The sequence below is a fragment of the Crassostrea angulata genome, chromosome 6, assembly GCF_025612915.1.
Source record: "Crassostrea angulata isolate pt1a10 chromosome 6, ASM2561291v2, whole genome shotgun sequence".
NCBI lineage: Eukaryota > Metazoa > Mollusca > Bivalvia > Ostreida > Ostreidae > Magallana > Magallana angulata.
In genome coordinates, this window is record NC_069116.1 from 43,746,922 (window position 1) to 43,764,293 (window position 17,372).

The 17,372-nt window shown below is 34.3% G+C and overlaps 1 protein-coding gene and 1 long non-coding RNA gene across 23 annotated transcripts in view; one reads left to right on the forward strand and one right to left on the reverse strand.

The window, feature by feature from the left end:
• The window catches only part of LOC128190243 (RIMS-binding protein 2-like), a 69,682-nt gene that overhangs the window by 37,128 nt on the left and 15,182 nt on the right, over window positions 1–17,372 (reverse strand). For 14 of the 21 annotated variants that reach the window (XM_052862202.1, XM_052862206.1, XM_052862209.1 and 11 more), the window contains 7 exons: window positions 15,260–15,379; window positions 12,463–12,486; window positions 10,333–10,464; window positions 9,833–10,021; window positions 8,624–8,731; window positions 6,687–6,701; window positions 1,379–1,486 (listed from right to left, as the gene is read on the reverse strand). In XM_052862202.1, coding sequence (XP_052718162.1) covers window positions 1,379–1,486; window positions 6,687–6,701; window positions 8,624–8,731; window positions 9,833–10,021; window positions 10,333–10,464; window positions 12,463–12,486; window positions 15,260–15,379 — 696 coding nt within the window. Of the gene's footprint in view, window positions 1–1,378; window positions 1,487–6,686; window positions 6,702–8,623; window positions 8,732–9,832; window positions 10,022–10,332; window positions 10,465–12,462; window positions 12,487–15,259; window positions 15,380–15,584; window positions 15,789–16,349; window positions 16,371–17,372 lie in introns of those variants that run through there. The other 7 variants (XM_052862207.1, XM_052862205.1, XM_052862220.1 and 4 more) reach the window with 6 other exon arrangements.
• LOC128190247 (uncharacterized) lies at window positions 16,337–17,365 on the forward strand. 2 transcript variants are annotated; one of them, XR_008244342.1, is made up of 2 exons: window positions 16,337–16,430; window positions 16,562–17,365. It is a non-coding gene; the product is annotated as an uncharacterized LOC128190247 (long non-coding RNA). The 2 variants fall into 2 exon arrangements; XR_008244341.1 differs by having other exon boundaries at window positions 16,401–16,465.

Here is a 17,372-nt window from a genome sequence, read left to right on the forward strand (position 1 = left end):
AACACTGGTCCTCATTTTTATAGCCAAAAAAGACCTGATAAAGCTTCTTAATTAAAAGAATCTAACTGAAAATTATTTCTATTTCATGTAACAGAGAATAGCCATGAGGGGCAATTCGTTCCTGTTACTCAGTACTACATGAAATGGACTTCTTGATTCATGCCACTTATAATCCCTGCAGCACTTAGTCGGATAGAACTGATTGTAAAATATTACTTATTGGCAACCACATAAAAAATCTAATTCCAATGAGAAATTCTTTAACAGATCTAGACCTCTGGCAATAGTGGGGAAAAAAACGAAGACCCTTTATGACTCCTGCAAGGCCTATGGCTGAGCTGCATCCATCGATAAATCTACACAATTTTAGACTACAATATAAACTCACTAGCACAATAATTTGCTTGGTAAACGTAATTCTCAGCATAGACAACTAAATCTTGATAATGGAAATGTGGAACAAATCTAGAGAGCCATTTATTCCTCTGTTTAGTTATATCCTTTCTTCATGTTTATAGACGAGATCTGTTAATGAGACCGCATCTCTCGCATTTAAAATTCATGAGTACAACATATACCGGTACACACAAATTACTTCAACACCTTCTTTTGGATGTATCTGACATGGGATGAGACCCCCATGGTAGCTAGGTCAGTCAAATGAGTAATTGCTTCGTTGTCTGAGAAGTTGCATACATGTATGAGGATGCCCTGACCAATTCGAGCCTTGTCTATCACAAATCTTAGTCATTAACAATGAACTAGGTTATAAGACCCTGTACTACCTAACCCATTCACTTAAATCCTGCACTGCACATCATAGATAAAAATTCAAAAACTTTACCATAGTTTGGTCAGGGTAGTTACTGCTAGGATTGTATAAAAACCAATTCTGTTCAATGATAATTAGCAAGCATAAAAAGTCCTGTTTGGGTATCATAAAAAAACAACCCATCCTGTACATAAAAAATCAAAGTACTGAAAGTACACCGAAACACACCTAACATGTTTATCAATAAACATGCCTTTGATAAAAAAGACTTTTAAATACTTTTTATTGCATGAATCCATCTAAAACAAGGGAACAAAAAAAAACAGTTTAAAACTATCAATATTTTTCTTATAAAAAATTTATATATAAATTGATACCTTTCAGAATTGTTCTGGGACTACATAAGTTCATTAGATGCAAGCAGCTCTTGCTATTTGCATCATTTAATGCCTATTAGCTCTTAAAAATATTCCTCTAGAATAGTAAAACTGCTACATTGTTATATGTTGTCATTCATCTTTATATACTCAGACATTCCAACCCAGCTTCTCCTCTGCTAAATATCACAGAACTTAAGGTCAACCCCCTGAAATCAAATTTACTTACGAGTTTCTCTGTGTCTTCTCTGGCTTTCTCTAATTTGCTGAGTTCCTTCTGAAGTGTTTCATTGGTTGTCTCTAATTCCTTCAACTTCTTCAAATCTGCCTGCACAGCCTACAAGACAGAGTAAAGAAAGGGTATAAGATGTAACTGCTTAGAGCAAAATCAATTCCTATAACAATGAAGACTCTTTAATGCTATATTAGTGAATAGTAGCTCCTGATTTTGCAGACATTGACTGGAAAGCACCATGCAACAAAGAAAGAAATTGACATGAAATAGCAGCTGTCATAATCAAGTCTCTATCAAGCATCCCTTTTATAAGGATGAATTCTGAAAGTGTCCTTGGTATTCATGCATTGATCCATCAATATACAAGCATAGCCCTCAATTTGGCTTTTTCTTCAATTTTGGGGGTTCACCCTCTTTCTCTATAAGCCAAAATATTCATTATTACCTTCCTATGGGGAAAATTGTCTTAAAAAATGTATGAGATTTGGATTGCTTCTATAGAGGTAAGTTATATTTGTTGCAATGAATGTCAGACCACTGATGCCTTTAAACATCAAACCCGAAAAGTGCCAAATTCAAGAGGGGGCCTCAACAACTATTGATTTCTTCTGCAGCACCCTAAGAAATATTCTAATGTCAATCAATACCAGCTTAAATTATGGGGATTTCCTATTCAATAGGTTAATATCTTGTTTGCTGAACATTAAATATCGAAACACTATAAGCAAACAGCCATGTATAGACACTCCCTGAAAACTCATTTCTATGGGGTGTGAAGTAAACAATTGAAACAGCTAGAAGTATTGATATTCTCCATGTTTTAACCCTGCAAACAAAACTCATTAGTACATAAATACTGATCTACTTTATCTAATTTCTTAGTATATCTCACTTCTTTTGCACTTTTTCTATGAAAAAATCTTCAATTAAGAATCAAGTTCCGAGTTCTTACCTTTAAGCAACTGACACTAGCAAAGTGTTGCAGAAGCCAAAATCTAGCACAATTGCAACAGACAAAAGCAGTGTGTGTATTATGGTCACCAGATATAAGAGTGGAAACAAGAGTGACTGGCCCTGATCAATTAAAAAATAGGTAAACAAGCAGACATATTGATCTGGGTCTCTATCGCGTTTACAACTGTCTCCAGCACCACTATTTAGTAATCGGCAAGCTAGTGCTTTTCTACACCTCATGAAAAGTGCTTATGTCCAATGCAGACATGCAATTTGCTCATTAACAGGCAATTACTTTTTTCCTTCAATGCGGTTCATATTCCTAAACAATCTGCAGAACATTTGAAGCCACTCACAATCTCGATAATTTCAGCAAATTATTGGTCTTCTATGGAAAATCGTGGTTTTAGTATGAGCTGCATGGGCATAACCTAAAAAATTTATGGTTTCTCTTCTCTAAAGGGAAATATCCCTTTCCGATAGACTCAATGTTTCATATGACAAACCATTATGTCATTGATATGGGTTTTTTCTAAAGCCAACACCTGACATCAAAGTGGAAATGCAAACAGGGATGGAACCTTTTGTCAAAGAGACTGCAATTTAAATCTATCATTTGTTATGCTTTAAAAATTCAGTTCCAGCTAGCTTACCTATTTCCAATTTCACAACAAACAATGAAATCGCTCTCTTGCAGTATTGACAAATATCAACCCCATAATTCTAGACGGAAAATTGAATAGTGATTTCCACTTGTAAATCAAGGACACTCTCTTCTGTGGCCAAGTCTCTGAGTGATAATGCACGACCACAAGGAAGACTTCAGCACCATTGATTAGGACTCCGATACACGGAGGATCTCTGAGCTTCGGGAGATAATCTGGACTTTGGGGACAGTGCCTGGGTATGCTGAACCAGAGGGCACCGTGATCAATAGAGTTATCACCTCTCCTGAACTCTGACACTTTGCCAGTCTCCAGTCTCCATCTATACTCATTACTCCTACACTTATATTGTCTCAGCCTTGGAGAAATGGTCACCACTTCTCATTCTCTAGCTCATATTACATACTGTGCACCAATCTAATGAAGACATGCAAGATCTTAATTGAAATCTTTCCTGGCATGAATTTTCTGTAGAAGGAATGGGGCAATTTTCCTTGTAAAAGACTTCAATTATCACATTGGTTTTCAGTGGCAAGAACCTTTGTCGAAATAATTTATCATGGCTGATTTTGAAGGAAATCAGATCTCTGAGATTCTCTAGAGCAGATAGACTGTAATACTGCATTACCAGTACAATTTACCAAAACATTAGTTTCAACTTTTTTAGCCTTTCAATTTATCAAAATGGCAAGATTAAAGAAGTATGTGAGAGTAAGATCATATAAGCTGATATTTCACTGAAATATGGACACCTACAACATGTTCAGATTGTCAACATGTTTAGATTGTCATTTTAACTACATTATAACCCTGATAGTATAAAGCATTTAGTTCACTCTATTCAACCTTGAACTTGCTTAGTCATTACCTTGACCTGACCTTGACATTTTTCATTGAAGGTCAGGTCAAGAATGGGGAATTTTTATTCAAGAGCAAAAGAATAAATGGACAAAAAGGCATATATTGCAGACAAAAAGCATATTACAGTTCCTGAAGTTCTAGACAAAAATATTTTTATATCTTTAGATAGAAATACTTTCATAAATAAATTGTACAACTGCCAAAAATGCATTTTGATTTATTCAATTATTTTGTCAAATTCATTTCTAAAACTTTAAAATCAATTATTTATGAATCAAATATCTCCGATTTCTTTTATTATCGGAAAGTCAAGAGTAAAAGTTTGGAATTTTATTATTACATGTACTACAAAAAAGCTAGTCCCTCTATCTTACCCTTGGTCATAAATCTATAACTACTTCCTGCACAAAATCTATAGACTCAAAATCAAACCTCACAAAAAATCACAGATAAAGGCACCCATACAAACAGACTTATTTGCACATCGATCACTTTTCTTTAGAACTCATATTATTTCAAACCAAAATATGCAATGAAATTAAGAGTTGTATTTCTCATCATTAGTGACTGAGGAATTTATACATTCACCTACCCTTGTTCACTGTAAGCCTGGTTCTGAATAAAATCCAACATTAACAAAGGAACATTTCACACTCGAGCCAAATCACGTCCGCATTTGGGAACCATCAGAAAAAATTAACGCTGAGTGAGGTATAGTAATAAGCCGTATTGAGTTCCTTCACTTGTACTCGACGACTTTGGCTTTCGGTGATAAATGTTCAATAACAAACCACTGCCTTATGTTAAACTCCCAGTATCTGTTTAGTGAACAGCATGCATGCACACATGAACACAAAAATGGAATAAAAAACCTGACCCAATGATCAATATTTTCTCTTATAAAAAAACCAAAAAGACTCGTCGTGCTCAAATTTCAGCAGAACAAATCACAAGCGTTTGCCACCTATTTATGAAATCCTCATATGGCTAGGATCTTCTCCTTTTTCGTCACGATTCGAGTAATGCTGAACACCTCTTCTTCTAGGTAAGGCTGCAGGGTTTACACAATATAGGAGATGGACATTCCACACTTTCGTCACAAAGAGATCTCGGGTCTCATAGACTTCATAAATCCATGCTCGCTTAGTATTGGAAATTAAACCAATAATGACCAGCAAGTCTAAGGGCTTCATTATATCGGAGGCAATTCAATAATCATTAATACCTCCCAGCAATGAGATGATTTTCTCTGTGCTATCTCCCAAGGCTTTGTGCAAATGAAATATAACTATAATGTTCTGTTTAAATGACAAATTGGTCATAATTCATAATTTAGCAACGTTCCATAAAAGCATCGTATCAATGCATCAAAATAGGGTTTTTTTTTTTGGTTTAATTCATCTTCAGGAAATGAAATTCTAGTGGAGAATAATGAACTGACATTGTCACAATAGAAATCTTCATTGTACTAAAGTCCATAGCTAATCAATACATCTGTTGTATTACATCACTGATTGTGACGGGGTTAGTGTGGACATTAGGGTACTTAATTGGAATCAAAAGAACCTACAAATTAACGACAGACTACAATCACACTCTAATACGAGTGCAGTATGTTTTCTAATGAGATTACAGCTTCTGGAAAGATTCGTTGGGATTATGAAAAACATAACGTGGAAGTACAAATGTTTCCCTGCAACCTCCCCCCCTTAAAAATATGCAAGTTTGCAGTGAGAGAGCTTGACTATATAGCACAAAAGCATGCAAACTTGGCATAGCAGTGCTATTGAGTTCAACTTTTGTACAAATGTACCTATATATATACCAAAACAGGAAAACAACTGGACAAGGGAATTGGTTTAGAGAAGAACACAACAAATTGGCATTGAATGTCTGTGGTGATGGCCTTGAGTGCTTAAACCAGCACCAAGAGGACTAAGTAAGTTAGCAAGTAGGTATACCAAATAGGTGTTCCGATTATCCATTATCCATTAATATTAAAGACTTGAAAGTGAGACTGTGCAAAATGAGTTGACCTTGATTCGAATGATAGGTGAACAGGTTCACAGATTTTATATAGAGCTGCTGAATGAGAAATACATTGTATTCGCAAGTTAAATAAAAAAAGACTAACACGGTATGTAACACAAATTTTCAAGGCAGGGGTATGTAGCAAACACTACATTATACAGATAGACAAATGTCAGAAAAAAGAAGGGAAACTGATTTGAAATTAAATATAAACTGAAATAATCTAAAATGCAAAAAAATACAAGATTAGCTGTTCATTTTTGTGCTAAAAGTTAAAAACATCCATCTTCGAACCATCAAAGAAGATCTTAAGAAAAGAAACTAGCTGTATAAATTGTGATTCAACTGAAATTAATGATAAGTGAATTTCATTCACATGGGGCAGTTTCGAGACTTATTTTTTGTTTAAAAAAAATCATCAAGTAAATCAAATTTAAATTTTTGCAAAACCTACAGAATATGTATTACCAAAAATAAAAATTGGTGGAAGGATAGAGGAGAGATAAAGTAACAAGATCAATCTTTAAATTACACTTTAGAACTTTGGTTAATGTTCCATGAAATATCTTCAGAATTTATAATCTTAATCAAGTGAACATAATGATACAAAACATGGGGTCCTAGTAGAAAATAAGAAGAGAGAGAGAGAGTTATGCAAGGCAATTAAATCCCTTTCACCTGCACAGACAAAACAAATGAAGGCAAACTGTGAGCACAACATACAACCACGCAGACAGCACAAGGCGAGTGTGGCCCGTGATGGCCTCAGAGGGTCGAGGTTCTGTACTTACCGAAGAGAAACGACTCTGGAAATATATAACACATCTACATAAATATCCACAAGCGAAATTGTCGTGCACATTTTCAACTCAGTTAATTTCCTTAGCAGTGAAATACATTTTGCAACAAGACATGACCTTTTTGTTTGTATCATATGTTTACTGGTATGTTCATTCTCTACCCACTCAGCCACCTCTCATTGCTAACTTAATTTAGTACTAACATCCTCCGTGTTCTTTCTAATTAAACTTCAAATCAATCTTTGGTCCATGCTGCTGTTATTCATTGGTAAAGAACATATATCTATTCTAGATCATTTCTTTAAATTCTCTTTATTTATCTACTTTCTTTCCAAATTTACAATTATTATCAAACTTACAATTGTTTATGATATTAGTCCAAGTTATCTCAGCAGCCATTGGTTAACTTTCTATGATAATATTTGAGCCTCAATTGATTTAAAATGTACAAAAATAGAATAAACCAAATTTCTACAGATCACTGAGCTTAAAGTTTCATGCTAAAATATGTACCTTGCAATCTGTAATAAAACCTACGGTCTTAAACTAGAGTCTCTTCCTTTATTGGAATAGGAGTACTGTTCAGCCCTAACTAGTCAAGTTAATGACCAAAGTAATCTGCCTACATGTATGTACTGTCGTACATAATCATTAACATGTTGAAATTACTCCATTCCAAATCAAACAGATGATCTATGATCAGTTCTCCCCTTCTATAATGTGTTTGATCATTTTTTGCTGACTTTTTCAAAACTGAACATTAAAAAATAAAAATCTTTGTGAAATCTTCCTGAATCCTTGTTATTGATTTTGTAACCTTACAAACAAATGAGGCTACGTCAGGTTTTGCCAAAATGTTGGTCGCTTTTGATCTAAACACATCAAGACTTTACGTATTTATTTGAAGAAAAATCTTGTGAAGACTACTAATGATGATAGATTTGCTTTGTGTAATGGATGCAGTCACAATTATTAGAGCCGGAAAAATGGAAAGAGCCGAACAGAATCCTTGATTTTCCAGTCCATCATTTGGATTTCAGCTAAACAGCATGCAATTTTCTCTCTCTGTCATTTGTATTCATTACATACAATTCAAGGTTCTGAGTCAGAAACTAAATCCTGCCTAATCCTTGCCATCAGACGGAAAATGAATGAGGAAATAGGATCTACCGGTACATATTAATTAAGACTATAAAACTCGGACTTGTACAAATCAGAAATACCATGGCTCCATTTCTTCTAGTGTATAGTTCTTACATTCTTGTTTACATCTTTTCCCCTTTTTTCACATTGTGATGGATGGAAGTGGAGGGGGGTATGGTATTCACCAAAATCTACTTTGATGAATTTAGTTTAAGTTTTGACAATATCATAATTTTGGAAAATAAGTATCTCATTTCTAGATAGTTTTCCTTGATCAGGTGAAATGCTGTAAACATATCAAAATTGACTTGTGCAATGTTTATAGCCTTTTTGGCAGATAAGGGCTTCCCCTAAATCAATACAACCCCAAATGTAACATGATTACAGTATAATGAACACCATAACTCTAGGTATTGAAATATTTTATTAAGAGATAATTCTCTCGGGTCATTTGAAAGCAAACGATTATTGACACACAGAAATCAACAATTTAGACAAGAGTAATTTGATCATAAATAAAATTCTAAACACTGATAATTTTTCCCCCCAAAACCAATGGACTTTTGATCTAGTTACCACACAAAGTCTTAACAGCAAACCCTCAACAGGGGAATGATAGCTTTAATGCTTGAACTCCCCTGAGGTTAGGCTCAAACAAGTTACAAAATCTATCAGCTCTATGATTCTATTCCCTCTTGTTCGTTTTTTCACACTGCCATTAATGAGAAATTTGGCCAAGCGAAATCTTTATACCATAAATTTCCCCCCCCCAGACGGCAACTTACCGGATTTGGCCGTATTTTGGCGAGCTGCTTCTCCATCTGTAGCCTCTCTTTGGCCGCCTGTTTGATAATGGTGACTAGTTCCTCTTTCTCTTCGTACATCTGCACATTCTGGTGACAGAAATCACAATCAAATGACATAAAACGACAGTCAAATGGGTCCAGCTAATTTGTTCACACTTGTTAGTCGCTGACAACATTTTGACCCTTTCCAGGCCAGGTATCTGCTAATGACAGTCCATTGTAACTTATCACATAGGTAAAAAATTTTCCTTTCAGTATCAAGTTAACATTAACACACATAGATAATAATTTCATCCTCTGAAAAACTATTGGCGTTTTGTTTAAAAAAAAAAAAAAATATTTGACTGAGCAACGGACTTCAGACTGCGATAGACGAATCGATATGATTTGATTATGTAACTCTTCAGGTGAAGAAAGCATATCTCAAGCTACTAATCATTAGACAAGCAAGTGTTAATTATATAGGCATGAAAATACACCCTGCTATTGACAAATGATTACACGAGACCATCACTCAAACAAACAAGTTGACATTTGCTGTTCAATAATCAAATTGTCAATAACAACGTTTGATATATTTCTTATCACTTGCTATTTTCCCTGCCTATAATTACAATCAGCCTCATCAAACTATCATAACATTGGCTATATAAAGAAGCTGAACAATTCTTCCTCTGAATTGCAGTAAATTAATACATGTACTTAAATGGTAAACAAGGGTGCAGTTTTCACATGATATTTTCATCAATATTGTTTTTTTAACATTAGGCCATCCTTTAAAAAATCTTTGTTTGGAATTGCCACCTGGAGGTTTCTAGACCCAGGAGGAAGGGAGGGAATTTTTTTTTTTTTTTTCAAACTTGAAGTTTAAAAAAATAAAAATTGATAAAAAATAAAAATCTCTATATAATTTTTTTTCTTTTAATTTCGCTAACGCAATTCCAAACAAACAAAAATTTTATTTTGGCTTTACTGTACTTTTCTTTATGAAAGTTACTTACATAATTTTGTTTTATAGTTCATCCCCATCATTCTGCTTTAATCCTCTTTTAACATTATGTTTTTCCTTTCATTTTTATGCTGCTATCAATTTTGATCTTTCTTATATTGTGATATACTATTCATGTATACCTTCAAGGGCCCCAATTCAGTTACAATAAATCCCATCTTACAAATCCCCCTGCGTACCTCTGGACCAAGGAAGTCTGCATTGCTGAGAGTATCTGCCAGCTCCTGACACTTCTTGCGTAGTTCCTCGATTTCACGGTCCTTGGCCAGCATGGCTTTGGCATGGTCCGCTAAATCTTTCGCCCTCTGCCGGGCAAACAGCTTCTTCATGTGATCCGACTCGGGCGGGCTCATCTCTTCCTTCACCTTCTGGTAAAAACAGGCAAAAGTAAAATAGATTTAGCTATATGTCAGCATATCTATAGTTCATTAGAAGTAAAAGGTATTAAAAAAAAAATCGTGGAAATCAATAGCAGATATATAAATGGGTAAATGGCAGTCTAATGGGAAAATATTGAACTAGAAACTAATAACTTCAAATTTGCTTTCATTTAATTGTTTTGCTAAAGGTGATACTAAACAAATTGTAAATGATAGGCTTGCTCCACTGACAACAGTATTTGCCAGTTGGTTTCATTTCCCATTGCATTCCTCTCCCAAACAAGGAGCAATATGGCTACCTTCATATTTTCCTGTTGCAGATGCTTGGCCTTCTCTTCCAGACGTCTAGCAATGGCTGCCAGCTCAGCATTGCGTTTCTTCAGTGTTTTGATTTTCTCTTCCAAAGGTTTCTGATCATCCTTCTGTCGTTTCTGAAAAAAAGAGCATCCATCATGATGATGACATCACTTTTTTTTTATGACAAAACATTTGTCGAAACTCTCGGGCAGATCCGATCATTTTGTCTACTCACTATAAACTCACACCATTTCCTGGCACCCTAAAAATGGCAATATTGTATTAATGCTAAGGATTTTGATTGTGTCTGATGTAATTCCATAGACCTTCACATTTTAAGTGATTATTGTTGGTGCAGGGACTGTAGATTGAATATAGCACGTAGAGCTACAGTAATAAATGGGTCTCCGATACGTACAAAACGCAACAATAAATGTGCATCGATATCAATACAAAACCTTGCATGACAGACCAACCAAATCATTTTTCTTTCATCTACAGAACTTAATTGTCAAAATAATCATGAAGTGCTTTTACCCTGCATTTTTTATTATTTAACAGAAACATGGTTTTATTTTTACCGCATATCTTTAAACAAAAAAAATTACAGCAAAATATGATAAAGATTTGCATTATTAAATTATAAAATGTTTTTCAGAGCAAATCATACCTTTTTTAAATTTTTTTTTTGCACAATTGTAATACACAGGGGCCAAGCCCCGTTCTTACCTAATTTAAATGTAACACAATGTTACATGTATGTACAATGAAATTAAGGTCAAAATGGGTTTGTCCCAAGTGCTTTTTTAATATGAATTTACATTCAATTAACCTAACATTAAGTGACCCAGATACATAACAATAATATACTAAGAATCTTTCAATTAGCTTCATTACAATTAAATCAAAGTTTTTAAAATTGAAATTAAAGCTACTATAGGTTAAAATGATAAACTCTCATAATGGCATGCATAAATATTAGTTTTGAGGCCCATTTATATATAAGAACATGTATAAATTGATTAAATTATACATGTATATCTGCAAAAACCTGTTATCTTGGGGTTTTATATTCTTTATTTAACTTTCACATATCAAAAAGTATGAACATTTCCTTATGTGTACTAACATCCACAAGTCATATATAAAGGAAATTGCACTCAATGACATGTGTCTTAATCATGGATAAATTTCACAACCCATATGACAATGCGGTATCAGGTTTATATATACACATGTATTAGAGCATGCATTGATATGTACGTAAATATACACCTAGGTGTTCCATACATCCGCAAATATAACTTTTAATTGTTATTCCAGTAAATACGGCTATACATGTAGCCCCAAACCTTGACTATACACAGTACAGGTTCACATATCTATCGGTCCTAATAGCTATCAGCTTTTCCAATTAATACATGCAAATATTTTTGTTAATCATATTTATGACCACTACCAAATTTTGCGGGCTTAATCCGCAAAACCAATACTTAATTTCCTCCGACAGACATATTAAGTCCTTTTGATCGCATGCTTCAAATGTCCATTTTTTAATTAGAATCATGCTAACACTACAGAGTGCACAAGGTGGGTAACAATATTGAAACCTTTGAACAAAGAAAAGGAGCCATATGAGTAAACTAACCGCTTTATTTTTCAGTCCTTACAAAAAGGATTTTAAAGAGATGATTTTTCTAAATGATATTTCAAATGATTATTCATCGATATCAAACTGCAATTGAGACATTCTTCAGCAAAATCAAAACAATTATTTTATTCAATTAAATTAATGAACAATAGATCACTCCTTCACTTCATGAATGACATAATTTCCACATGACATAGAGCCATGTCATATGATAAACTTGTCCAGTGAAATGTATCGCTTATGATCGACCGTGTGTACATTATCATCATGTAGACATATTTCCTTAACCCTTTTCCTCTATAAACAGCTGATAAACCTGTCATGAAAACGTGGATAATTAAATAAACAAAACACAAATCATGTTCTTTCTGACAACCTCCACCAAGTTTCTGTTCATAGAAGCTCCGACTATCATCGTCAATGTTAGTAAACAATGGGTATTAATTAAGATGCCGATAAAATGTAAAAATATTTTTTTTACCTTTTCGTTCAAAATTTCATGCCTCTGGAAAGTCAGATGACAACAAAAGACTGGTCAGTGATAGGAATGTATACATGTAGTTTGTTTAAGCCAGGTACTGATGGCTTGAACAACAAAATAATGGCCCCCAGCCATGCGACATTCTGTGTGTGTCGTGTGATTCATGTCACAAAGTTTTTTTTTGTACATTTACCATCGACACTTTTTTGGTTTTTTGTTTTTTGGTCATGCAGGGTCAATATGTCTGTTTTAAGGACAACAATAGAAGGTGTTGTGTTCCATGCGTCAGTTCTATTGTAACATGTGTGTTGGGAGGATGCCACAAAAAGCCTGCTTCACTGGGTATACTGTGTATGTACATATGGGTATGTAGGTAATACAGGCAGGTGGGGTGTGATGACAAGATCAACTTATAGGAGAAAAAGAGAGAGAGAGAGAGAAAAGAGAGAGAGAGAGAGAGACAGAGAATGAATAAATATAAAGGAGAGAGAGAGATGAAGCCACATCAAAAGACATCAGCCTGATCAGAGTTCATTGAACGTTTACCATAAAACGTTTTTTACCTTAATTGTCTCCTGATTAGCAATAACATAGGGGACTTACGACCCTGGTCCGCCAGTGATAATGAGACACGATGGTATTGGAGGAAACACATCAAAGAAAATTACCGAAGGCATTAACCACTGTTACCATAATCAATATAAGTATTAATCAAACCCAAACATTTTCAGGCAAAGTGAAAAAAAGGATTTTGATGACATTGTATCATGCATGGTGTATAAAGGCATTTTGAGTTGTTTCCCTTTGATAAAAAAAAACATGGCAAATCCAGTTTTAATGGGCACATCATAAGAACAGAAAAACAAAATGAAGTATAACCTAAAAATAAACAAAGTTTTGCTATATCACATATCGTATCTCTTTATCTCAATCTTGTTTTCTCCCTATTGTCTTTTAAATGAGCTATTAATGAATGCATTAATTTATTATGACTTGCACATTTCTTTTTAAGCTAGAGTTTAATAACTATTGTGATTAGAATTTATACATATTAATATATCCCCCCCCCTCCCCCCCCCCCCCCCCCCGAGATCTACCAAATCCATTAAGTCCATGATATATTCATGCATGTAAATATTTATAAACATGTACTAGCAGTATTTACAATCATTTATTCACGGCAATACCCCCAATAATTAAACTGAAATTTGGCCAATCATCTGCCCTTTCTCTACCCTTGATTGACATACTTAGCAAATAGTTTGTAAAATACAAAACCAAATTGTCAAACTGTGAAGAAATCCATTTGCTTAATGTTAACTGAAATATAACACAATTTAAATCAAATATAAGCTCCTACACATTGATTTATTAGTACCCCTTAGTTTCTAACACAAAAGTAAATTTGAAAACCAAATAGTTCAAATTTGACTTCCATTAAATCATTATATAAATATTGAAGCATATGTTAGTCAATTCTACGTATCTCTGATTGCATAAGAGCTTTATAAGCATTACAAATCAAATCGTTAATTGCCACATATTTAGGTCCATGCATGGGCAGAATTCAACTTTTTATGTTATGATTTTGTATCACTAGCATTTGCACCATTCTCTTACACTTAATTATAACTGCCGGCCTGCACTATGACTAAAGGAATCAAGTCATTTTTATTATTTTATACACACTTGCAATATAATTTCTAGGAGATGAATCAGCTACCGCGGTAATCCATTTTCGATCCACGTTGCTTTGCAATTTAGCTTTTGCATAACAATAGCTAGGAGTATTCAATTATATACATTAAAATTGGGTCATAAATTGTTACAGATGTCTTGCTTTCAATTAATAATTGCATATAATATTTTATGCATCTTTAAAGGAGATGAAAATTGATCTAAGAATGGTGATTTAATTAATCTGCAGGCAGTGCATCTCATAAGATTTGCTCATTTTGTTTATACACTGCAGGTCAAAAAGTTTTGATAAGTCACTTGTAAATAGAATTCTCTAAGTTAATTAAATATTTATCTACATATTTAAAGTTTAGCTAAAACAAAGGCTACATGTTCTGCATATTAAGCCTAAAATTACTTTGTCTCAAATATGGCTGCCATCTATTTTCGAGCAATATTGGCAGATCTAGACCGAAATCTTGTAATGACCGTAGAACGGTTCAAACTTCTGGTCTAATACCTAATACACTGTTAAGTGTTTTAGATTAGGAGTAGAGCCTAGGGTTTATATCTGCATATCAATGTCAACAATGGAGGGTTAAACATTCAGCAAAGGGTTGCTAACACTTGGTCATTTAATACTGCAATACAGGGGATTAGCTAGTACACAGTGCATCCAAGACCAGAACAGTGTATATATGCAAATAAAAATCCAATGAAATTTTGAAACGTAGAAAATTTAAAGGAGGGGTACTGTATATATTTCCTTATGAATTATTTACTTAGGGAATAATTTCTAGCAACCTTTACACAACCAATTCTTTGATAATCAAGTTGTTTACATATTTTACTTTATGAATTTGTAAATTTAAAAAAAAAGCCCACAATGCTGATGTTATAGGTAGTAGAGAGGATATATGGCTGGACCGGGAATCAAACCAGGGTCCCCTGCAATTCTAGTCAGGAGCTCTACCGCTGAGCTATGGTCCAAATAGCCCCAACTACTACATTGCTTTAGTATGCAACTCCAATATGATGCCACAATAAATTGTGCTTGACAAAATGTACCATTACATTAAAATGATCCACAGTTATGTCAAACTTATGATGTCAAACTTACCAGCGAGTCATTTTCAGTTTTCAGGAGGCCGATCTTTCGCTCCAGTCGCTGGGTCTGGGCCTGTAATTCTGCAATTCTTTTCTGCAGGTGTCGGTCCTTTTCTTCCGAGGACCTTCGATTCTACAAACAAAAACATCAGCAATTCAATAAATCTGAGCAAAGTTATAAACTTGGCCACCATCTGATTAATGAAAAAACCTCATCATATAAATGTACTGGAACATGGATATACCCACCATGGTTAAACATTTCGGTGGTCTCTCTCGTTTAAAAATTAAAAAAATTAAAGTGAACTCTCTAGACTGCCATTATTGCATTAACTTACCAGGTCCATCATTCATGTACGAGTTAAACCTCTCAATAGCGACTTTACTCCTTTAAACTAATCAATCGTGAGAATTTGAACACAACACCTCCGTTATATGTTTTAAGATATTTGGGGTACATATATACTTGACAAATGAATCAAACAACCTAACCGTGAACGGTTTCCAATAGTTAAAGGTATATAGACTTTAAAAGAAAATAAATCAGAATCACAAAAAAAAAAAGAAATCAACAGGAAAATATTCGAGCCAGTCTCGTATCATTAACAATGTAAAATCGGGTCAGGTTGACTAATAATGTACGTGTATATGAATTGTACACATAACACTGGTTCTATAAAATTTCTTCACAATCTGTAGTTTCCATTCAGGTATAGCCTTTGTCAATAGACCATTGATATTGATAGAATATTGATCTATGTCCAAATACAACGATTATTCCGCACAATGAATATCATTTACGTCTGGTACAATAACTTCTTTTTTACTGTAGCAAACACAATATGAATAAACGTCTTTCTTTCTCTTCATTTTTCCCAATCCTTATTATAAAAGTAAACTTACATATTTCTCTTACTAATCCTCAAGTTTTAGTGAACTTCGCAATGTAAAGCAGCAGTCTCCTTTCAATAAATCACAACAACAAACTTAAGCAAAATTTAAGATTAATTCGCAGGTGCACACGCTGTCCAATACGAAGTGATATCCCCCGAATACAAGTACCCCCTTTGTTTACCTGTATCCGACATAATCAAGATACATACCATCTATATCAGAAATATATGCGAGCTCAACCCCTAACATCCGGTACAGTTTCTGCACAGATAAGCCATATTTCACTGAAGGTAAGACCAATGAGTGAGGCCCACCATCTGCTTAGGTGATTTCATTCAATCAATAGAGAGGAACATTTATCATAATATACTTGTATTTCATTTTATGGATTTTCCCATCATTTCAAAATTTCTATCTTCAGGTTGACAGGTTGTAAGAAGCGTTGAGAATCAACAGTTGTCCTTTTGTGAAGGGCACACACTGCGGAAGATGACCATGTCAGGTCAAGGGTCAAGGGAAAACACAGCTGTGGAATCTGATACGTGAATTTGAACTTCATGACCGTGAAAAACTTAGTTATATGTCTTTAGAAAGGAGTTTCGAGGCAAAATCAAGACAATGTAGGATTGGACAGTGTCAAAATATTAACTGGGATTCAAATTGCTGTTGGATGAAAATAGAGATGATCAAACTGCACAGGTGTTAGATTGTAGGCATGCAGGTTTCTGATTGTATAAAATCAATTTTTGCGACTGATGACACATAACCAATTGATATTCTTCTAACATTTCATCATAGGGTTCAGAGGCCAAAATTTTGTTAACTAAAAAGTAGGGATTCAAATCTGACTGCTCCATCCCTAAGTGTAGTGGATGTGGATCCTGTGGATGAAAAACAAGTCAAAAACCTGCAGGTCAATAAGTTGTAACATGAAAGAAAGTCTTAGTGCTCATGTATACGTGTTTCTCAGTAGTTCTATGGTGGATGTGTAGAATAAAATCCTGAATTACCTTATAGACTGTCAGATCTGATCTTTAATATGGTCGTAACCTCTAGACAGAAACATGTCTCCTCCAAATGTTTTATTCTGTAAACTTGCACTAACATTACACTTAATTTATCAAGGAGTTTATACAAGTATACAATTTTCTTATCAAGGTAAACCAAATATAAAATGAGAGTCAACTTATATTTATATGTGCAGAAACTATTACCCCCCCCCCCCCCCCAAA